Here is a 24,764-nt window from a genome sequence, read left to right on the forward strand (position 1 = left end):
ACATTCGCTACTGGCCTATAGCTGTTAAAATTGTCTGGGTCCAAGGAAGGCTTTTTCGGAAGTGGTCTCACCACTGCCTCTTTCAGACAGCCAGGGACCACTCCCTCTCGTAAAGAGGCATTTATCACTTCCTTGGCCCAGCTACCCGTTCCATCCCTGCTAGTTTTTATTAGCCAAGAGGGGCAAGGATCCGGTACCGAAATGGTTGCACGTACCTGTCCAAGCACCTTGTCCACGTCCTCGAGCTGAACCAACTGGAACTCATCCAACAAAACATGACAAGACTGTGCTCCAGACACCTCACTAGGATCAACTGCTATAACTTGAGAGTCTAAGTCCCGGCGGATGCATGAGATCTTATTCTGGAAGTGATCAGCAAACTGATTGCAGCGGGCCTCCGATGATTCCACCGTGTCCGGAGGGTTTGAATGAAGAAGCCCCCGGACAACTCGAAAGAGCTCCGCTGGGCGGCAGAGAGATGATTTAACAGTGGCAGCAAAATGATGTTTTTTAGCTGCCTTCACCGCTCCTACATACAGCTTAGTCGAAACACTAACCAGCGCATAATTGTATCCGTCGGGAGTTCGCCTCCATTTCCGCTCAAGCCGCCGCCTATCTTGCTTCATCGCTCTCAGCTCCGGAGTATACCATGGAGCTGTATGAGCTCTACACAGGAGAGGGCGTGCAGGAGCGATCGTGTCAACAGCCCGGGTCATCTCCGTGTTCCACACAGCGACCAGGGCTTCAACAGGAGTGCCAGTCCTATCAGCCGGAAAATTCCCGAGCCCTTTGAAAACCCTCAGGATCCGGACTTCCGGGAAGGGTGACTTCGCTTGTGCCTGCTTTTGGGACGGGCTCCCGCCTCAAAAGAAGCTTATTCAGATATAAATCAGTCAGAACATCTTTTTTTTTGACTGATGAAATTTCTCCCGGGCAGGGAGAAACGTAGAGATCAACCTCAAAAGCCTGTTTTTGTTGGGAGGACTGGATTTCATTAATTTATGAGATAAGGTCCAGCCAACAATGCCAGACGGACTTCCTAACAAGCTCTATCTGCTTAAGCGATACGTTTATCTTTTCTTTAAAGAGAGAACGGACTAACAGGCAAGCACCCTTCTTTCTATTATTTTTTTTACTTGGTTTAAATTGTTGCAGCAAAAGGAGATTTGTCAGATTGATCGGCTTTGGACAACTTCTGGGTGAGATATAGCTCTTCTCTGTTATTCACGAAATTAACAGCTTATCTCTGTTTCTGTCGCAAAAAGCTGTCCTGGAAGTGCATTCTAAAGATAATAAACAGAAGAGGGATTTCTATTCCTGATTTCTATTCCGAGGAATATTATATTGTCTGGGACTATTCTCTTTTTGGTCTATTTTATTTTGACGAATCTGCTTCTTCACGACGCCACTAACTGTTTTGATGCTGGGAACTAAATTTGTTTTGCATTCTTGAACATAGAGAGATAAGGCAGGTTGCTCTGTTTATACTGTGATGTCATCAAGCCTGGAATATTAACCCAATTGTTGCTGAAATAAGAAGTGGTTCTTCTTTATTTTTGTTTTGCTTTGTTTTCGTGGTTTTAAAAATGGCAATCAAGAAAGTGGCTGAGAATCTGGAAGTAATTATGTTTCAGAAAATAATGGATGAGATTGAGATAACGAAACAAACCCTGCGACAGGGTAGTAAGGAGCTGAAAATTGAACTGAGCAAAATGACGCAGGAGCTTAAAGAAATAGGGGATCCTGTGAGAGAGGAGAATGAGATCAGAGATGAGAAAAGAAAAAATAAAGGGAAGATACAAGCCCTGGAGATTGGAACAAATGTGGAATTGGAAAAAGATCTGGAGTTTATGGATTTTAGAAATAAAATCTACTGTTTGGAATTTAACGTTATCTCTGAAGAAATTAATGAAGATATTAGAGATAAAGTTATCAATGGCTTGGATAATCTTCTGGACTGGAATGATGTGATGGAGCTTGATATAGACAAAATCTATGGAATTAACTGCAGCCATGTGACAATGGAAAAACTCTTAAGAGATGAGCCAGTGCATTTTGTAAAAAAGAAGAACACAGATATGACTTTACAACAGTATTTCAGCAACTTATTCAGAATGGATGGCAAGAAAATATTTGGGATAGAGGAAATTCCCATCAGACTCTTATTATATGACTATGGCTACAACAGCAAGATTATTATGGAATACTGATAATGGAAGATTGGACACTGAAATTACTGGACTTAACAGGACTATTGAAGATGGAAGATGGAACTAATAGGGATAATGGAATAATGGCTATTGAAATTATTGGACCTAACAGATTCTGATGAGATGGATTAATCGAAATGTTTATTTGGACTATGGTTATGACAATAAGATTATTATAATTATTAACGAGATGGATTAATTGACATGTTTATTTGGAGAAAAATTGATAGATATATTTCTTAAAGAATTGAAACCTCTCTTTGACTTTTTGTGGAAAGAATAAAGTAATGTTTATGAGATTTGATGATTAATTAAGATAACTACTGGAGGAAAGTGATTTTATAATATGATTTAAGAGACAGGATTGTTATATATTGTAGACCTATAACTGATTTGATATGTGACAAATGGGAAGTCAACATTTTATTTTTTTTTGTTTAATCATTTTTGTTTTGTTTTGTTTTTTGTCTTTGAATGTTTTATGATTTTGTTTTCTATGTTTTATGAAAATTTGAATAAAAATTATTGTAAAAAAAAAAAAGAAAACCCTCAGGATCCATTAGTCTCCGGGGGCGGACCAATTTAATAGGTCCCCCACCCTTGCAGAGGGAAGAGGTTACTGAAAGTCTAAACTTCAGCAAGTAGTGATCTGTCCATGACAAAGGGAGTGTTGTAAGACTCCCCACATCCAGATCACTATCCCCATGTTCAGTAGCAAAAACAAGGTCTAGAGTATGCCCCAACATACATACATGCGTTGGACCACTAACATATTGAGACAGCCCCATGGCTGTCATGGAAGCCATGAAGTCCTGAGCCGCGCCAGACAAAGTAGTCTCGGCATGAATGTTGAAATCCCCCAGTACTAATCCCCCAGTATTAATCCCCCAGTACTCAGCATGGAGCTGAGCAATGTCATCCTCCAATGTCTGCAGATCAAACGACTCCCAAAAAGCACAGGACTAGTGGCCTGCAAAAAGGTGGCCATCTCATCCACAGCCAGTTTGCAAACTAGCTAAAGAGAAGATGCAAGCAAATGTGCAGCCTGTACATGATTACTGAAAATAATTCCATTATGTTTAAATAATTTACTCAGAGAAATATGACTTGGACCAATTCTATGCATACTTACTTATGAGAAAATCCCACCGAGTGTATTGTTACTTCTTCCCACGGAAGGGTGCACATGATTGCACCCATACAGCAGAATCCTAAGTATGTTTACTCAGAATATCACAGGTTAAATGGGTCTCTGGACTGAGGTTTATAGGACTTCACTAATGGAAAGGTTTGTATATTCTTACCTGGGTTTTGAAGAACGTATTTGGGGAGGGGAAGCTTGACAGTGAAAAGAGGGGATAAGCTCCCTTTGCATTAGTGGGGTTGAGGTAGTTTTGGAGGTGAGGTTGCAGCACTAACTGGGATCCCTACTGGCTCCTGCAGCCTCCTTTCTGTCTCCAGCTGCCACCTGCCCTCCCCAAAAAGCCTCTGCTCTTCGTAATGTCATTGCATTGATCCAATCCAAATGGCCTCCAACTGATGGCCACCATATGTTTCTCCCCAAATGCTCTGGGACGAAACATCACCCCCATTATCTTTTAGAATATATCTCAGAATATTGCCACGTTATAACAGAGCATCTTTCTAGCGTACAGGCAAATTTTGCCCCTCTCATCTTCAAGTTCTCCCTAATTGACTAACCCCTTCTCCAAATTTTCCTGGTTTGCAAAGACAGTGTGGAAGTGGAATGGCCGTTTCAGTACATCCCTAATAAAAGCATCCCCACCCCTGGCTGTCCAGCTGCCTCTGGAATGTCCCCAGTGTCAGATAGCCCAGTACCACTCTAGGTAATTGGTAAATGAAAAGGAACAAGAACATTCAGTTTAAACTAAAAATACTCTTCAGTATCAAGAAAAGGAGTCTATTCCTATTTCACTTTCTGTAGTGGCCGAGGGGGCCCCCATAGAAGTATCTCCTGGCCCTAACTGGAGGTGCTGAGGGCTGAATCTGAGGACCCTCGGCATACAAAGCAAGTGATCTGTTACTGAGGTACACTCCCTCATCTCCAGGGTCCGAGACCCCTGTAAATGGTAGAATAATCCTTGCAATAAAACACATGAAGTGCATTGGCTATGTTTCACTCCTCCGCAGCTGGGGGTGGGCATCTACCCTCCGCCCTGGGGGCCCTGCCCTTCTGGCCCACTTTGCCCTTTTTGGGTGGCATCCTGAGATTAAGCGTGTAGCCGGGTCTATTCCCTTCCGCTAACCCCTCCCCCGGCCTATGCCCCATTGCAGAAGCCAGGGGAGTGCCTCCTCCAGAAAGGAAAGGTGGTAAGCGTGAGGAAGCACTAAAGGGAGACCCAGCACCTTCACAGCCCGGCTGGACTATGCCCTCTTCTCATCCTGTACCCCCCCAGTCACCAACCCATTGGCTCCCTTGTCCAGCCCCAGACAATCCAGGCCTCCTGGGCCACCAAGTGACCAAATAGGGGGTGTGATGGAGCTGGTGCCCGGCACCCAATTCCCCTACTATGTGGTGGGGTGAGGGGCTGATGATCTTTCCCACCCACCCCCACGGGGATCCCCTTGAGGAACCCTCGAGGAAAGAACGCAGCCAAAGGCCGCCTCGCCTGTGCTCTTGAGCCGCCCGTAATGCCTTGGATCTGCCGCCGTCTCCAGGCCTTGCCACCGCCGGGGAGCTGCTGCTGCCGCCGCCGCACCCCACTGGGCCGAGAGCCATGAGCCTCGATACCTCCAGAAGGCCTCCCCGGCCAGGAGCCCCGCTGCCACCGTTGCTGTAGGGCCTCCCATGGCCAAGAGCTGGCAGCCTCAACCCCGCCGAACCAGGCGCCTCGCCGCCGTTGACACTAGCAGCGCCAATCCCCGCCGCCGGATTCCTGCCGCCGCTGAAGGGCTCGCCGCCTCAACGCCGCCCAAGAAAAAACAAGGGAAGCCACGTGCGCGGGAGAGCTCCATGTGCGCTGAATGCGCCACGCACGCCCTCAGAAGGCCTCGCCGCTGCCGCCGCCGTTAAACCTCCCCGTTGTAAGGCCTCCCTCGGCCGGAGCCTCGCCGTTGCAAGGCTGCCGAGCTGGATGCTTCACCCAACGCTGCAAGGCCTCACCGCGCCGCAGGCCTTGCCGCGCCGAAAGCCTCGCCGCCAAAATTCAAAGGAGGGCGGGAGGCTGGCGGAGCGGCCTTAAATGGCCTTCAGCAGCCCCGCCTCCTATTGTGTGTCACGCAGGTGCGCCAGCGCGCTGCGTGCACACACACATCCCCCACGATGGCGGCCTAGGCTTCGGCTGCGGCCGCAAACTTGCCCCTTAGCCCGGCAGGTACCGGGCACGGAACGGGATTTTCGTAAGTTTAGTTCTTTGGCCAGTATTCCTTGGTCACTCAAGGAGCAAATTCATCATACATCTCAGAACGTATTCCATGAAAAGCAGTTCATTACTTCCAGCTTTCACTTCCCTCTACTCATTTAAGATTGTGCTACTCGGAAAAAGAATTTTGAAATAGCCCAACCAATGCAAAATAAGACAGCATACACAAAATGTACCAGTATTCTTTTTATTGGAGATAAGTTAGCATCAAATGTTTTATTTTCAAAACTTTAAAATATCAAATATTTTAATGGCAGTTTTAAAAGCCTTTTGTTCATATACATATTAAATTTGTCTCATGCTGAGTTACCTCCTAGTCCCACAAACTTGGTGACAAATCAGTAGTTTTTACATATATTCTTTAAAAAAAATCTTCAAAAATGCTTTCAGAAGATACAGTAAAAAATACTTTTTCAGAAATTACAAAAAAAAGAGAATATGTGTGGTGAATCAGAAGTGACTAGTGCAAATCTTCCAAATATGCTGCAATGATTTATACAGAAAAAAGAATGACAATGATTTCAGAATATTAATGAAAGGTGATCTACACCTTTGTAAAAATGTTTACAGCTTTATAATGCAGTATATTTCCTACTTAAAAATTACTTTCTGGTTCAATGAACAAATCATTAGTAGATCCCATTTCCACCCCAGAACCATCTGCAGATTCTGCAGATTCATCATATGTAGAGCAATCATACTTCACTTTCACAGGCTGGCCAGGCTTCCAGACAACACTCATATGGCAGGAAAGAAACTGGAGAAGCATAGAAAAATAATAATCACTATTTATACAGCACTTTTTGAGTGTTTGATAGCACAGTTCGATACATAAATACTCAGAAGTTCCACTAAGTTCAGTGGAGGTTACTCCCAGGTAAATGGGTATAAGAATGCAGCTTAAGGCAATCAGAGACACACTTTACTTGGGGTTAAGTCCCACTGAACTCAGTAGAACTTACTTCTGAGTAGACACAGGATTGCACTATAAGCCTGCAGTCCTACGTCTGCTTACTAGGAATCAAACTTCAGTGAATTTAGTGGAAATCCTGAGTAAACATGCATAGCACTGCAAAGCATTGTGCATATATTCTCTTACTGTTCATTATAACAATCATGTCACGTAGATGAATATTGTTATCTCTACATGGTAGGTGGGTTGTTGGTGCTGAGGAAGACAACAGTTTGACTCAAAGCCACCTAGTGAACTCATGGCAGAGAACTTCCCAATTTCAGTCTCTTAGCCCCTTCACTATCCTAAGCTTTCTAAACAGATCTACACAATCTCACATTTCATGCTGGAGAAGCTATCCTATGTGCTGTAGTGCCCTTACCTCTGAGAAATTACTACTCAGCAGAATAGTGTAGTCAAATTCTAGAGAATCGTCATCTCTTTCCTGGATAGGAAAAAAGTTAGAAAAGATGGTCAGTCAGTCTTAAAATTCCATTTTAAAAACAGCATCTTGTTGCAATTCCTGCACTGATTAACCTTCTAGGAAGGATATTGTTTGATCCAGGGGTGCGGGTGGGTCTATGCGCCTCAATTAAACCACCAGCCTTACGACTACCACCTCAAGACCTACCCCTCGATTATCCAGCTGGGCATGATGTCTTTAGACAAGCCAAAGGATTTCTCTTTACAGACGAATGAGCCGTCTTTGAAATGGATGAACTTATTCCACCCCTCCCCCTCCAAACAAACTACTTAAGAGGCAAAGGGAAAAGGATTTGTCAAGATAAAATGAGCCACCCCTCATGGAAAAGTTGAAAGGGGCATTTACATGACAGCCTCTATGCACTAGTATCACCCTTTTTAAACGTTCACCCCCAAATCCTTGGAAAACCATGTACAACATTTACATGACCACATATACAAAAACAGAATTTTATTTATTTATTTATTTATTTATTTAAACATTAAACATTAAAACATTAAAATGCCTGGGAGTATAGCCAGGTCTTAACCTGGCGCCTAAAAGAAAATACCGTAGGTGCCAGGTGTATTTCCTCTGGTAAGCTGTTCCACAATTCGGGGGCCACCACAGAAAAGGCCCTAGATCTAGTAGTAATCCTCCGGGCATCTTGGTGAGTTGGTACCCGGAGGAGAGCCTTAGATACTGAACGAAGTGGACGGGTAGGTTCATAGCAGGAGAGGTGTTCCACAAGGTACTGCGGTCCCACACCGTGTAAGGCTTAATAGGTCAAAACCAGCACCTTGAATCTGGCTCGGAAACAAATAGGGAGCCAGTGCAAACGGGCCAGGACAGGTGTTATATGCGCGGACCGATTGGTCCTTGTCAACAGCCTGGCTGCCGCGTTTTGCACTAGCTGTAGTTTCCGAACTGTCTTCAAGGGCAGCCGTACGTAGAGCGCATTACAGTAATCCAGTCTAGAGGTTACCAGAGCGTGAACAACTGAGGCGAAATCGTCGCTGTCCAGATAGGGGCGTAGTTGGGCGACTAAGCGAAGATGGTGAAACGCATTACGTGCCACCGAGGCCACTTGAGCCTCCAGTGACAAGGAAGGGTCAAAAAGGACACCCAAACTACGAACCTGTTCCTTCAAGGGGAGTGTAACCCCATCTAGAACAGGTCGAACATCCACCATCTGGGCAGAGAAAGAGTTCACCAACAGTGTCTCGGTCTTGTCTGGATTGAGTTTCAGTTTATTAGCTCTCATCCAGTCCATTATCGCGGTCAGGCAATGGTTTAGCACGTCGACAGCTTCACCTGAAGAAGGTGAAAAGGAGAAACAGAGCTGCGTGTCATCAGCGTACTGATGGCAGCGCACTCCAAAACTCCTAATGACCGCACCCAGAGGCTGCATGTAGATGTTAAAAAGCAGGGGGGACAGAACCGATCCCTGAGGGACTCAACAATGGAGAGTCCAGGGTATCGAGCAATGTTCCCCAAGCACTACCTTCTGGCGACGATCTGCTAAGTAGGAGCAGAGCCACTGCCAAGCAGTGCCCCCAACTCCCAACTCCGCAAGCCTCCCCAGAAGGATACCATGGTCGATGGTATCAAACGCCGCTGAGAGATCAAGGAGAATCAACAGGGTCACACTCCCCCTGTCCCTCTCCCGACAGAGGTCATCATACAGGGCGACCAAGGCTGTTTCAGTGCCAAAACCAGACCTAAAACCAGATTGAAATGGATCCAGATAATCGGTTTCATCCAAAAGCGCCTGGAGCTGGGTGGCAACGACGCGCTCCAAAACCTTGCCCAAAAAAGGGACATTCGCCACCGGTCTATAGTTGTTCAAAACATCTGGGTCCAAAGAAGGTTTCTTTAAAAGAGGTCTCACTACTGCCTCCTTGAGACTGCCAGGGACTACTCCCTCTCTCAAGGAAGCATTTATCATCTCTTTGGCCCAGCCGGTGATTACAGCCCTGCCAGCCTTCACCAGCCAAGATGGGCAAGGGTCCAGAGCAGACGTAGTCGCCCGCACCATTCCAAGCACCTTGTCCACTTCCTCGAGCTGCACCAACTGAAACTCATCCAATAATAAAGGACAAGGCCGCGCTCTGGACACTTCAATGGATTCAACTGTCATAACATCAGAGTCCAAGTCCCGACGGATACATGCAATCTTATCTTGGAAGTGCTCCGCAAATTCGTTGCAGCAGGCTTCCGATGTTTCCTTAGTATCAGGAGGGCCAGAATGTAAAAGCCCTCGTACCACCTTAAATAGCTCCGCTGGGCGGCAAAGAGATGATCTAATAGTGGCAGAAAAATAAGACTTTTTCGCCGCCCTGACCGCTTTTACGTACAACTTAGTGGAAGCACTTACCAAAGAATGATTACATCCGTCAGGAGTTCACCTCCACCTGCACTCTAGCCTCCTTCTCTCCTGCTTCATCACTCTCAGCTCTGGGGTATACCACGGTGCTGCATGAGTTCTGCACCGAAGGGGGCGCACGGGAGCGATCATGTCAATGGCCCGAGTCATCTCCGTATTCCACAGATCGACCAGGGCCTCGACAGGCGCGCCAGTACTATCAGCCGGAAAAAAACCCAGAGCCCTCTGGAAAACTACAGGATCCATAAGCCTCCGGGAGCGGACCAACTTAATAGGTCCCCCACCTCTGCGGAGGGAAAGGGCTGTTGTGAGTCTAAAGGGCTGTTGTGAGTCTTCTCCACCTCTCCCTCACCTGAGCAATAATTGAGTGGAACATAGCTTGGACATACAGGTGCTGTACTTCTGGCACTGGAGTACTCTGCTGCCTATGCACAGCCCAGCATTCTCTGCTTCTGGGATGTGGCCATGTAAGAGAAAAGCCATACGCTGTACGTGGGAGCCATGTGGCTTTTGGTGGCTTGGGCAGGCTGCAGCAGCCCTTCTAAAGCCTGCAAAATCCACTGTGCAGGAAATCACAGCAGGCCCCTTGTCTTGTCCATGCACAGAATTTCAGTTTCACCTACCCACTGCTTCACATTCTTCATCTGCGTCAGGGTATAACTCAAGTCTTCGGTTGATTTCTCCCATGCAACGTAACTGCTGCCAATGGTGGCCAAGCCCCACAGAGTACCTGGAGAGGACTCGGTGTCATCTGCAACAGGCAGTACAAGAATGTTTTAGGAGATATGATGATATTCTTTTACAGCAAGCAGATATTGCTCTAGAGACCTATTATTCATTTATTTATTACATTTATATACCGCCCCATAGCTGAAGCTCTCTGGGTGGTTTACAGCAATTAAAACGTTAAAAACAAATATACAAATTTTAAAACAAAAACAATTTAAAAACATTATTATGCATGCTCAAAGCCTTGTTGTGTACGCAGCACGTTTTCAAATTGGAATTTTAAATTAGGATGATGATGGATGTAATGTTTAAGAGTGGCAGAGTTGGGTTAACAGGACCACCAATGCTCTGTAAACAAACATCCATTTATCTCTGGTGAACTTCAGAAAAACTGATTCTGTAGCTTTTTGGCATAGTGCAGCTTCAGTGGGGAAAATCTAGCTGCAAAGGGCACCAATGACTCCACTAACACATTTTTTCCAAATGCCTGGAGCAGATTTGCAACTTAAAAAAAAAAAAATTATTTGGGGTGGGGAAGGGGAAGGATGACCTATATACAAACATATGTGTGCTAATTTTTTAAAAAAGAAAAAGATTGACTGCTTGTTGGATTCATGATCAAGTTGCTGGCATGCATGTCTGTCATATAAGCTGTGAAACTGAGTGAACAACAGACGCAGAGAACTTGCTGCGACTGCTTTTAAAATCCTAACTCAAGAGTCGCCAACAGGTGACCCACAGGTACCATGGTGCCCGCAAAGCCCTTCGGTAGTGCCCTCGATGGTAACCAGAAACTGAGCTTTCATTTAAAAAATAAGTCTCTCGCCTTCCTAGAAAGAATATTATAGAGCAAAATGTGCAGTCACCCTTTTAATCGATTTCTGTGAAATGAGCGAACCTGGCTGCTCCTTCTTGGCAGTGTTATTAGCCAGTGAATAAAGTCAGAGCTTTGGCTGACAAGTGAGTTGTTTGGACACCAGACAATAGGAATCCCTGGGATCCTACAGAACTGCTGTTTTTCCCTCCCTTTAGTGCACTTTTCCAGCTTCTGTCTTTTTTTCTAGAATCTCCGTAGTTTGCCTTTCCTTTTTCCCTAGCAACCAGAATTCATCTTTCCTGTGCTGAGTTTGTCTTGAGATCAGGTAGTGCCTAGAAGTTATTTTCTGAAAATACTACAATACAATTAAGTGTGGGTGAATGTTAAAGAACCCCCTTCCCCTCCCCCCCAAAAAGGCAAATGTGAAAACTTTGCAAAGAGGCTTAGCCACATTCCCTGCTTTGCAAAACTCATTAAGAATTCACTGTATACAGGCATACCCCGCTTAACGTCGCTTCACTTAACGTCGCCTTGCTATAACATACATGCTCCATACGCCACCATACCCCGCTTAACGTATGCGTGCTTCGCAATTATGGATACTAAATGGCGTGACGCCACTGCCATCTAGTGGCGATTGCAGTGCAGTACATGCATAGATAATTGCTTCACTTTAAGTACATTTTCACTTTACATACACGCTCTGGTCCTATTACGTATGTTAAAGCGGGGTATGCCTGCTAGTTGACTTACAGTACAATGGTATACTCTACTCAGAAGGTCTGTTTGTGTTTAATCGGGCTTACTTCCAGTGGGTACGGGATGGCAGCCTAGGTTTGGTTAAGGGTTGGCACTGAAGAAAACAAGGTTGTTGTGCCTTTAACAGCTGTATGGCAAGCAGAAATTATTAACAGGTCAAGTGTTTTCTCTTATGGAAATACAATTATGGGGAAAGCTTCACCTTAACCATTTTAATTTTGTGTTATGCCACACTCCCATGTCAGCCATTTTGTGTTATGTCCCACCCTCATGGCAGCCATTTTATGACTTGTGCTTTTAGCACTCTCTCAACATTTGAAATATGCTCTCCAGTCCAAAAAGGTTGGCGACTTAAAGGTTATGCTTTAACTTGGATTCCTGCACTGAGCAGGGGGTTGGACCCCTTCCAACATTACTATTCTGTGATTCTGTTCTATGACTCCTGGGCCCTGTTTTCACCCTCAAAGCAGCTTTGGCCAGTGACTGCACTGGGCTACAATGAAGAAAAAGGTTATATGCAGATCTTCACATTGAGGGACTGAGTCCCTATTCACTGGGGATGCAAAAGGATTAAGCTTCAGCAACCTGGTTACCCTTTTGTCTTCTCCCACATGGAGGAACAAGGAAGGGGAAATAGCTATTGTTCACTAAAAAAAAAGTCCTTATACCACTGTAAATGTATACACAAACTGTAGAAGCACTGCATTTACCACACTAGACTGTATTCCTGGCATCTCTTAGCAATCCCGATTGTAATGGTTATAGACTTTTGCTATTGCATAATGTTGGTTCATATTAGTCATTGGAATGAGATATACCAGAGAGATCGTTTGCAGCAGATATACCTTTAATTCGGCGGTACAAGACATAGTCCTCTTGTAGACGCTGACCGGGGTCTTTGTTGTGTGAGCAAACAATGTCAACCTGTGGCTTTGGCTTTTGCCTCCGGTAGAAAACAGTTGCAAAGCATATCCCTAGATTTTGCTTAGAAAACAAAAAGACAAAATGTGACTCTTTACTTCCAAATAAGAGACTTCTGTGTTCCCCCACTCCCAGGCCCATAAATCTACTGTCCAGTCCAAGCACACATTATGATTAAAAGTGCTTCACTAGCATACAATTTTGGAGGCAAAAAGTGTGGGGGGTTGTTTGAAGACAAACAGTATGTGGGGGAGGTATTATTAACCCCCCTCCCTGCATGCCAAAGTGCCAGTCTAGACCCCCACCCTAGAGGCTTCTTTAAAACGCAGCTGAAGAAAAACAATCACATGGTAAATATCTAATCCAAGTCTGCCATCCTGGAGGACAACTGCCTGTCAGTGTAGACCGCTGGCCTTCAACTGGTGGATTGGGACCTACTACTGGGTCACAGCCTCACCTAAGGAGGGTCACAAAAGCGGCACAGCTACCATACAAATATATGGTTACAAAAGCAAAGAAAGAAGTGGATCTCCAGTTACATGTGTGGGCTGAAAGGTTGGTCCTTTGTTTGAAAGAAAACCCTGCAGACAACTGGTGTAGATAATGCTGAATTTAAAGAAACCATGGTATCAGGAAGCTTCGTAGGTGCTTTTACGAGCATGACAAATCTGGGGTGCTGCTTTTCTGAAGTCCAGATACGACAAGAGAAGCCACACTTGCTGAATGGCAGTCACAGGAGCCCCCATCTGGGACAAAAAGATGGCAGAGATGCAGCAACAGAGAAGCATCAGACAGGCTGTGCCTGGGTGGGTGTACGTATGGAAGCAAGGAGAAACCAGTTGAGCCTCCAAGGCAATGTGAGCTGTGCTGCTAGGAAGATGCTGCTGAGCTGTGACTACCTTATCCAAACTCACCGGGCAGCAAGCAAATTCCTCTAGAACAGGTACTAACTAGCACTGCTGTCCGCTAGAGAGGCATCCGTGGCAGCACAGGCTGCACTCTGGCACCGAACAGACAGGACTCACGCTGCCTCCTACCATGGTGCCAGTAATGGCAGACAACGGGTGCATGTGCCCTCTCCCCAGTTAGCTGCCACTCACTCATCATGCAGTGCATGCACCTTCATGAGGCAGAACTGGGAGGGGGAGATTCTGCATTTGCATGTGTATTACTTAATTAATTAATAAATATTTATAGCCCACCGTTCCTCCCAAAGGAGCCCAGGACACCGAACACTTCTGTGATAAATATATATATATAATTAAAACAAAATAAAACATATTTAAAAACACACTTTAAAACAACTAAACCCAATAGAGCTTTTAAAACAAATTTAAAAACAGATCATATGTCTAGACAGGCCCACTGAAACAGAAGCGTGTTCAGCAGGCCTTCAGAGTTCAGTGATGGTGCTTGCTAAGTGTCCATAACAGGGAGCCCAACATAGCCAAGGGATGTGCAGACCTTGGTTAGGCAAAGAGGTCAGGCACCAAGATGCAATAGCAAGTTTTTGTTCTGTGGATGAGAAAAGTGAATCATATCAGGCTAACGCTTCTTGAGGGAGGACTCAGCAAAAACATGTCTGGGAAGCAGCGCCTGGAGCAGGAAGTGGTACAAACTTACCCCAGTTTGAATGTCTTTTGAAGCAAACTGTAGGAAGTACTTACGCCCAACTCCTGGGATAGTCTGGAAAAGAAAGCAGCAACAGTTGCACTTTTTGAGTATTTTTTAAATTTAAAAAATACTGTAAGCATTTTTAAAAACTCTCTAAAAGCATCAGATCAAATTATAGTAACACAGCATTAAGGAGAACAGGTGAGATGAAACCTGCAGTATATGTAGAACATTTAGGATCTTTCTGGGCTCTATTCATGCTACCAATTTCATGCTACCAGTTCTCACACTAGAAAGATATAGACGAATCCAAACAGCTGCAGGCTGCAGCTTTTGCACACTCTGGGCAGAGGATCAAGTGCATGAAAAAGCTGCAGAATGCCTACAGGACTGCCAAATTCTCAATTGGCTAGTATAGCTGTGCTTTTAAAGGCAGCTCAATGTACAGGCTCTCGCAGGTGACAACATTTATTTCCATGCAGTAATAAGCTTTACCAGCTGATTTCTGCAGAGCCAGATGTAGTTAAAGGCACAACAGTAGGCCAGGCCAGTAGCTTTCTGATCAGTTGGCATATTTTCAAGCATCTTTCACTTATTTTAAATGCTTGGTCATTTAGAAATAGCCTTGTGAACAAAAAGCTCCAATTCACAAACTCTTGTCCAAGACATCAGGAACATTTTCAAGCACCATTTCTGTCGATCCCAAAAGGATGTAGTCTGACAGATAAGGAAGGGAGGGGAGGAATTCTAAAACCACTTACAAGAGCAAGTTTAAACCTTGACAATAACCTGCTTGTTTTATAGGTTCCTCACTAGGAAAGAAATGCATCGACGACTCATTTTACCTCTGCCAGATTAATCTTTCACTACAGAGCAAAAATACTGCTTTGGGAGATTTCTGACTTCAGGCATGCTCCTCATTATTACATCTGGTTCTGAATATGATTGAGGTTTTAATAAATATAATTTATTTATGGATTTGTTTATTAGCATTTCTATCCAAAGTAACATGATATTGACTAGACTCCCTAAATGATAGTAATATAAACAAAAATTACAATTTTCTGTTAGGGCCTAATGATGCAACCTAAGCCGTCCTGATACAGCCAAGAGTCTGGTGGTTCAGATGTAATGCTAAACTATTATTAAACTTTAGCATTATGTGAGTAGGTCTTGGGCTTGCATGCTTCCCCTTCCACAGCATGGCTGCAAAGACATGATTGGAAGCTTTCATCTCTATTTTCAGTTAACCATGGTTTGTTGTTACATGTGAACCAAGACAACTATGGATCTCACCTAAGATTAAGGAATTAAGTCAAGTTCAAACCACAGTTTCTGATCCCAGCCTATTTCCTTAAACAAGGGGTGGGGAACATTTTTCACCAGAGGTCCAGATCTTCATCTCGCCAACTCCTGGCAGGCCAAACTTGACAGGTGGGCAGGGTCACCCACCTGGTAATCACCTGACTTCAAAGTAACATTAGGCAATGCTTTCTTTTGAAGCCCCACTTTTCAGGACTTCAAAGCAAACCTGAAGATGTGCTTCGATCTGCCCAGGATAGGAGCATGCCTTCAAATGCCCCCCTTCCATACAGAGGGAATTGAAGGCACGCTCCGATCAGCCCATCAGCTGAAGGGCAGTTGGGGGCATGCTTTGAAATGCCTGTCCTCACTAGTGACATTAGCTGGTGGTTTGGGGCATGGTTTGGGGGACATGGCCTCAAGGGCCACACTGAATCCCTTAGGGGGCCATGACTGGCCCAGAGGCATGAAGTTCCCCATCCCTTCTATAAAACTATAGCCAAAAGCAGCCACAGATTGTCCCAGTTCACATGCGATAAACCATTGTTTTGTGAAAATAGATGCAAAAGCTTCCAATCTCCTTGTAACCATGCTGGACAGGGGAAGGGGGAGCTCACAAAACCAAGTCTCATTCACATAACACTAAACTATTATTAGTGTTATGTCAACATGCAGCCATTGTTAGTTGCAACTGCATATTTTACTGAAAAGTGAGAAGAGGATAGGCAATTATACCTTTCATTTTATGGTCTACCAAAATCACTAGATGAGGACCTCAACCAATAGCATCAACACTGAAAACATATGCAAGTTTATTTAATGGGACTGATTCCCTAATAAACGTGGTATAGGATTGTGGCCTAAGTTCATTGAAATCAATGGACTTCAGACTTGCTTAGCTCTTGTGTCGGATAATGACCAGCATGTAGAAGTAAGAGGTACTAGAAGTAAAATTAAACGGAGAGGGGAGTTAGAAGACAGCCAAATTCTATTTTGGATCAGGTTCCTATCTTTTTAATAGCTGTGCACTAAGGGAAAGTTTAGCAAGCCCAACTTTTGATATCATTGTGCTATGCTCTGCATCGGAGCACTCAAGGAATGGAAGCTCTGTCCAAGAGGAGATCTGGCATCTGTAGAAAAGCAGTAATGAATTTCACCAGTGCAAAGTGAGCTGGAGATATGGGGATGGAAGGAATCCTAACAAGGAATTGTCTCCTCTTACCTTTGCAACATCAGGGTCTTTAATGGGAGGGAAACTCTCAAAACATCCAAAAGGGAACACTTTTCCATGTTGTTCCAGCATAAGAGTAAGATAATAAGTAACGGAGTCCACCAAGATATGATTCACACAACCTCCTTTGTGCAGCCAAATGAGGGCTAAGTGAATCCTCACTCAGCCTGATGGTATAGAAAAGCCATTGTGCAATATTCTGCCACTTCCTCCTCTTTTTGGTGTCGGGTTACAGGCTTGCATACAATTTTAAGCTTGTGGGCACAAAACTAGAGTATTTACTACATAATAAATCAGCATGGTATAGACAACAGTGTACTGGATCTGGACAGGTGAGAGGTGGGTTCAAGTCCTTGCTCAGTCACAAACCTCATTGAGTGAACAATGAATATCCCTGAGTTACAGGTAGCAGCTGCCCAGTTCTAAGCCAAATGAGTTCAGTGCCTACAAAAACGATTGGTAGGCATGGTTTGGCAAGATCACATCTACCGTGCCAAAAAAGGCGCAGGGGCCTCTGGAACTGGGAACTATTTCTTTGAGCACATGAAATTGTGCTATTTTTTCCTCCCAAAGCAGTAGGTTTTTCCTTAGAAGTTCAGATCAAATTGCATCCAAAAACACACTTTTGATGAAGTCCAAAGGCTGGAAATGTTAACAAACACTTTCCTTCAATCCTGGCCAGACAGCTGGTTTGTTTTGTAAAACTTTACAAGAGATTGTTTACTCTTGTCTTTTTCTAACCAGCAAACACCTCTGAAATACAAGAGAGGGGGGGAAAGAAAACATTGCCCAAGGCTTTTTTGCTGCCTGCTTATGAATATTTCTTCAGATTTTCAAAATGCTAGAATGCAATACAAGTGGAGATTAGAGGCTGCAGCAGATCTTACGATGCCTGACAGCTTTAGTCTTAACCCACTTGGACTAGGTTTGCAGGCGACTCTCTGAAGTTTTCTCAAGTGAGGTGAGAAATGAAGGGTGAGGAAGTTTATTTCTACTTTTTACAGCCTCATCACTACTTGGCTATACCAGAGATCTAAACAATAAGTCTGGTTTTTCATTAGCATGTCTGCATAGCAGAGCTTATCCCTGGATTTACAATTTTATTTATTAACAAGCATAGCCTATTTGTAGAACATATTCAAGTTTCTGAATATGTGAATGGCTTTCATCACAAATTCCCATTCTCTCTCCTATTCTGCACTGACAAAAGGAGGACAGTGTCCTTTGCACTCAAGTCCTACTTGTGGGTTTCCCGTGGGCAACTGGCTGGCCACTGTGACAACAGGATGCTGGGCTAGATGGGCCACTGGCCTGATCCAGCAGGCTTTTACGTTCTCATTTGCATATTCAGATACCAAGGGATATGACACCTTAAACTGACAGCACATTTAGGAAAATATTGGCAAAGTGGCTGTTCTCGCTTTGTGCCAAAAATAACAGTTAACATTCTGAAACAGCTTTGTGTAATGTATGATCATGGCTGTAAAATATATGTTGTCAAATTTATGTGCCTCCCTCTCTCACTATACCAGAAAAGAAACCGATGGGCTGGAAACTCAGAACGTGCAAAAGGAAAGATTTCACAAAGAATATAATTAATATATAAATTCACTGCCAGAAGATGTGGTCAGGAGCTTTAAAAGAAGATTAGACAAATCTGTGGGCAATAAAGCTATCAGTAGCTACCAGCCATGATGGCTATATATAGAACCTTTAAGTTCAGAGGCAGTAAAGCAATGAAAACAAGTTGCTGGGGAGTAACAGCCAAGGAAGGCTATAGCCTCTTATGGTCATGTCCTGCCTTCCCATTGACATTTATTTGGATACTGTGGGAACAGGATGCTGGGTAGATAGGCCTCTGATCAGACCCAGCCGGACTATTAAATTACAAGAAGAATAAGCCAGTCACATTAAGCTGGCCCAATTTTGTTTGAACAGCTATTAGCCAACTTTGAATTATGGGTTTGTGGTAAGCACTGCTGTTCATATAAGGTCCAAAGTCATAACGTTATCATTTTAATGCAATTTTAACTGGGAGATGTTAGTGGTGTGAATTTGCTGCACCTCAAAATACATGACAAGTGGCAGAGGGAAACCCTATGCCAGTATCTTAGAATCATAGAATAGTACAGTTGCAAGGGACCTACAAGGCCATCAAGTCCAACCCCCTGCGCAATGCAGGAATCCAAAACAAAGCATTCCCGACAGATGGCTGTCCAGCTGCCTCTTGAATGCCTCCAGTGTTGGACAGTCCACTACCTCTCTAGGTAATTGGTTCCATTGTCGTATGGCTCTAACAGTTAGGAAGTTTTTCCTGATGTCCAGTCGAAATCTGGCTCCCTGCAGCTTGAGCCCATTATTCCGTGTCCTGAACTCTGGGACGAAAGATGAAGAGATCCCGGCCCTCCTCTGCGTGACAGCCTTTCATGTACTTGAAGAGTCCTATCATATCTCCCCTCAGTCTTCTCTTCATCTGTATTACTCCATACTGTACTACTCCAGTATGACTCCATCTGCAGGGCAGAAGTGTTTTCCAGGTCTCTTGTCCTGTGAAGCTATCCCCACGGGTTCCCCCCCCCTCTGATTTCTAAAGAATAAACACTGATCCTCTCTGTGATGGACAGGGGCACACTGCCAACAGGATGGAATAATATTCACATGAACCAACTGCACAGAATTACAGATGTATCCCTAAATGGGGCAGCGTAAGATTTAACATTGTCTTTCATGTCCCTTTTGTATCATGAGGAAGTGAGAACTTTGTTTACATACTGGGGACTGGAGGAGTACCCAAATTAACTAAAGGCACATTCATAGTACATTCATGGCTTAATTTCCTCTTTAGGACAGAGTAGGCTGCTAATGGAACTCCGAATTAAACAGTATACGATCAGGCTTGATAATCTGTCAGAAAGGGCCCCAACATGGCTCTTCTGGAATTTGTGACAGATGCAGTTCATCTGCAAAACAGACAGTAAATGCATCTTAACCACTCATCAAGGTTTAAACTTTTTAAAACAAGCATTCCTGCAGCTCTGAAGACAACAGCAGTGGTAGCAGTCAGGACAGCTGGGAGAGGAGTGGGTGGAAGAGGCACCTTATCCTCTATAGCTTAGCCCCTCAGTGACTGTTACTTGCTGCTGAACAGACAGTCCCAGCAGACAGTCCTAAAGAGATGCGGAAGCCTCGGGGAAGGAACCCGACAAGATTCATCTGGCTGCCTGCAACCACTTCCAGGTTGAAAGGGAAGGGGGTACTTCCTGCGTGGCTCACTGCCGGTTGCCCCTTTGGGGAGCAGAGACTGCCAGTCATATTTCAACATGCTGCCTGCTTTTTGAGAAAGAGTGTGGCTGGGCTTTGAGGGTTCTGGACTTCTGTCTCTTGGTTTTTGACAAGAAGACAGTACAAGATGAGGACCACATCCTTCTTTTACATCTTATCTGCCAAAGCTAGGATATGACTCATAGTGCGAGGATGATAACTTGCTCCAGAGATAGTATAGTTTTTAGCATTTTCTTTCAGATTAGATTGGGGGTTTGATATTTTTAGGTTGGGAGTTTGCTTTTATTTTTGGAGTTCAGGTAACAGTGATGGATTTTTGGCAAATAACTAAACATTGTGTTGGCTGTTATCCTATGCTGGCCTAGGTATAACTTATATTGTATTAATTGCTTAGATTATTACATTTTTCCTGCTTATATCTTCATATTGTAATTATATTAATTACTGTTTTAATATTAATATGGGGGGTTGTTTCATTTTTGCTTAGCTGCTTTACGTTTTCTTTAGAAGAGAAAAGCAGAATACAAATTCTAATACGTACCATGGTACAAAATAAGAACCGCACAAACTGTTCTGCTTTGCCTCCACAGTGAAAAATGATTACAAAGTGCCATCTTCAAGCATTGTGTTTGCAAAATAAGGCTTAATGGGAGGCATCACTGAGTTTCTCAACATAAAATTCATGTTATTTGAATTCAGCAATTATTTTATTTCTAAGTATTCACCATTGGCACAATAACTTAGCACTGGCATGACTGCTTCTGTTAAGATCTGCAATTAAAACTGTAGTTGCTTCAAATCAAAGAGATTCAAATATTTCACTGCTTAGACCGACCTCAGGATAAAATGTCCCATATGGAGACAATATAGTGACATGACTACTTGAATACATGCTTGAAGGCATTCTTTAGGAACAATGCTAGTACTTCCGATTAGCTTCACTAATGACTCTAACAGAGCAGGGCTGGGGGACCTTATAGGGGAACTCATGATTCCAAATACCAGGCTGTGGCAATTCTCCAGTGCAATTTGTCCCCTCCTTTTCAATTTCCAACAGAAAAACAGCAGTTTGGCACTTGTTCCCTGGTAACGTGCAGTTTCAGCCTAGCTTTGACAAGAACTTAAAGAGTCCTGCTGGTTCAGGCCAAAGGCCCATCTAGTCCACCTTCCTGTTTCCACAGTGGCCAACCAAATACCTCTGAGAAGTCTGCCAGCAGGCCCTGAGCACAACCGCACTCTCCACATTTGTGTGCCACAGCAAGTGGCATTCAGAGGCACACTGCCTCCAGCACTGGTGGTAGTACACAGCCATCACAACTAGTCACCATTGATAGCCTTATCCTCCATGAATTTCCCTCATCCCCTTTTGAAGCTGTCCAGGCTGGCAGCCATCACTGGGGCATGCATTACACGGCTACCTCATCCAGTGCACATGCTGGCCATTCCCAGCAGACAGAACAAACAAGTTGCCTTTGCGCCCAGCAGTGATGGCCATGCTTCTTTGGAACTTTCTACACTAGCTTGATGGTCTCCATGTTACGCTATACTAAGCAGCATTTTACCACACATCAAGTGCAAATGTACATGGGCAGAACCCAGTGTGCTTCTCTGTGTGGTCTCCTTGTCAGTATGACAACTGGCCTTTTTGGCAATCTACAGGCAAATTGCATGCTATTGTACACAGAGAAAGCAGGGTTATCAAGTTTTTTTCCTGGGAAGGCTCCTGTGCTTTTGAAACAGTGATAATCAGACAGAAGTTTTACAGGTGAACCTTTTCCCAAAATGAAGCTGAATGGACACACACAAATCTGCCATCTCAAAAGACATAATGGCTCAGTGGGGTGGGGAATGTTGGCAACATTAACAGAGAGGAGGGGAAATCCAGAGGAGTAGCCGTTTTAGCTTGTGTTACAACAGAAACAACAACGTCTTCTGCCACCTTAAAGACTTAATACATTTATTATGGCACAATAAGCTGCTTTCGTAGACTAGAGTCTACTCCATCAGCAAGTATCACTGGAGGCTGCTGGTTCCAGATACAGGACGTGGATCCTGGGGAAGGCCTCCCCTTCCATCCAGGATTTCACCTGAGCCACACCTTCCCAGAGCTATTTTCAGTGCGGGAAACATTTTTTATATATTTTTTCTTTATTTCACATATTTCTTAGCCACCCTTCACCGAACGATTCCACGGCGGTATAAAACGCGACGCGCCTCTGACCACGTGCAGAGTGCCTTTTCCAGTTCCCCACCACCATTTGTCCTTTTCCTTACCTTGATCGACGACTTCTTGACGTACCTCGGCGCCCGGAGATTACTGGGCGAGCCCTGCAGGTAGTTGTAATAGTCGAGGGCCGTCTGGGCGGCCCGCGTGACTTGCGAGTTGACCGCTCCCCGGGAAGGGAGCAACAGCTGATCCTCCCAGATCTGCTTGGGTGGGGGCTGCTCCTGGTAGTCTGCGCCGCCGCTCCTCCAAGCAGAGGAGGGCGAGAGCACCAGCAGCGCCGCGGCCAAGAGAAGGGATGCCTTCGGGCGCTGCATCCTCTTGAGCGGGCAAAAGGAGCGAGGCTCAGGCGACTCTCGGTGTAACGCAAACAGGCAGAATAAGCCAGAACTGCGCGAGCGACTGCCCAAGTCCAAATGGTGCGGTCCTCAGGTTGCCGGTCCCGCCTCCTCAAGTACTGGCTTCGGCCCCAGCCAGGAGGCGCCCTTCTCAGCAGCGCCGACTCCCTCTCTTCCTTCCGCTTTTCACGCTCTTCTCGCTGAGGGCCTCCCAGGCGCTGTGACCGACCCTCGGACTGGCAGCCACCCGCCTTCGCCCGCTGCGGGCTGAGGCGAATTCTCGGAATAGAATTGCCCCCTCTCACTAAAAAACTCATAGCTTTACACGAGGCTCTTTTTCCAAAGAAGAGCCACCGGCTTGATTTTGTGGTTTCCAATACAAATAAATTGGGGAGGGATGCAGCCTTTTTTACTTCTTTGGCGCAGGAAAAGTCCTGGTGCGGCTTAATACAGTTTTATTTCATTTGTTTGTTTTTTTATTTTAATATTCTTAATTTAACCAACATTACACTTTCAAAGATCACCCATCGTACATTGCATGTACGCATTCCAGCATTATACAAACCTTAATAGACGTGAGTCTCAAGTGTAAAACAACTTTCTCTTGGAAGTGGGTTAGGGTTATAGCCTAAATTGGTTGGCCCTAATAAAGGTATTGTCCTACTCTGGCTTTTACATTGTTTTTTCGTTACTTTGTGTCTGTTTCTCTTCATTTTTTTTAATACAGTTTTTATACCTTTTACACCCTTTCTCAACTATTGTAAGACACACTGAGCAACTGTTAGGAAAGTGGCATATACTTTAAAAAAAAACAAAAAGCAAAACAGCATCAACCACAGAGGTGGGCTGATTTCAGTCCTGCGTTGTTACATTTTAAATTTCAGTTCCCATCATCCATGAGCAAAATGTTCTAAATTTACAAAGCAAGTGTATACAGTATACTGTAGATATCTCAAGGTAGTATGAACCTGCCTTTAGTGATCATTAATAAACATCTTGCTTTACAACATTAGACTCGATATCAGCTCCTGCTGAGTAGTCTAGGACTCTAGGGTGATGATGGACTGCCTTCAAGTCAATCCCAATTAATGACTGACTACCCAATGAATAGGGATTTCATAGTAAGCAGTATTCAGAGAGGGTGTATCATTGCCGACTCGTGAGGCTAGTCCTCCCCAGCTGGTTAGGGCCTGCTCAGCTTGCCACAGCTGCACAAGCCAGCCCCTGCCTTGTCTGCAACTGCCAGCTGGAGGGCAACTGGGCTCCTTGGGACTATTCAGCTTGCCCATGCTGCACAGGTGGCAGGGCACGTAACTCCTGAGCCACTCACTGTGGGGGTGATCTTTAGCTGGCCCTTGACACCCAGGAGACAAGAGCGGGGATTTGAACTCACAGACTCTGGCCTCCCAGCCAGGCTCTCCTCCCCACTGTGCTATACCAGTTGTCAGGACTTTAGGGTAAGGGTAGCCAATATGCTGCCTTCCAAATGTTGGGACTACCATTATCCCTAGCTGACATGAGCAATGGTCAGGGACATTGGAAGTTGTAGTCCAACAACTTCTGGAGGGCACTGTGTTGGCTACCACTGGTCTAGGGCCTATGGTACCTCACCAGTACAGGAAAGAAAGGCACTTTTGCTGTTCCACACTGTCAGGGTTTTACAAGAACCCAATCAAACAGTGCAATTCTATATGTGTCAACTCAGAAGAAAGCCATATTGAGTTCAATTGGACTCACTCCTAAGTAAGTGTGTATAGGATTGCAGCCTTTGCTTCCCTACATCCTGGGAACTCTTCCCAGGACTTAGGACACCTTGAAGATGTGGCTCCTGACAGAGCATGCTTCCTCCACACAAACCTCACACTTCTGTCAGGAAAAGCAAGGGAGGGAAGATTGGAAGCTACTGGGTGGGTGGAACGATGGGAATGTTGCTGTGGTTCTAATGAGGTGGGGGTGCAGCCTAGGAGGAAAGAGGGTCAGATGAGTAAGCACCATGGGCTGGATCATGGGCCAGTGGTTCAACACCTCTGCTCTGATCATCTGATACCAGCCCCTTCAGGAATGGTCAGGGAACATTTTTTTCAGCCCAAGGGCCACATTCCCTTCTGGGGAACCCTTTGGGGGCCACATGTCAGTGGTGGGTAGGGCCAGAG

The 24,764-nt window shown here is 44.8% G+C and overlaps 1 protein-coding gene across 1 annotated transcript; it reads right to left on the reverse strand.

Moving 5' to 3' along the window:
- Nucleotides 1-5,766: 5,766 nt before the first annotated feature.
- On the reverse strand, nt 5,767-22,741 carry RARRES1 (retinoic acid receptor responder 1). The gene is made up of 6 exons (XM_061637174.1): nt 22,324-22,741; nt 14,244-14,306; nt 12,545-12,683; nt 10,018-10,145; nt 6,928-6,990; nt 5,767-6,350 (listed from the first exon to the last, which is right to left on the reverse strand). Exons 1-6 carry the CDS (start codon nt 22,588-22,590, stop codon nt 6,189-6,191), a joined length of 822 nt encoding a protein of 273 aa, XP_061493158.1. The 5' UTR covers nt 22,591-22,741; the 3' UTR covers nt 5,767-6,188.
- Nucleotides 22,742-24,764: the final 2,023 nt, after the last annotated feature.

The sequence above is a fragment of the Rhineura floridana genome, chromosome 7, assembly GCF_030035675.1.
Source record: "Rhineura floridana isolate rRhiFlo1 chromosome 7, rRhiFlo1.hap2, whole genome shotgun sequence".
NCBI lineage: Eukaryota > Metazoa > Chordata > Lepidosauria > Squamata > Rhineuridae > Rhineura > Rhineura floridana.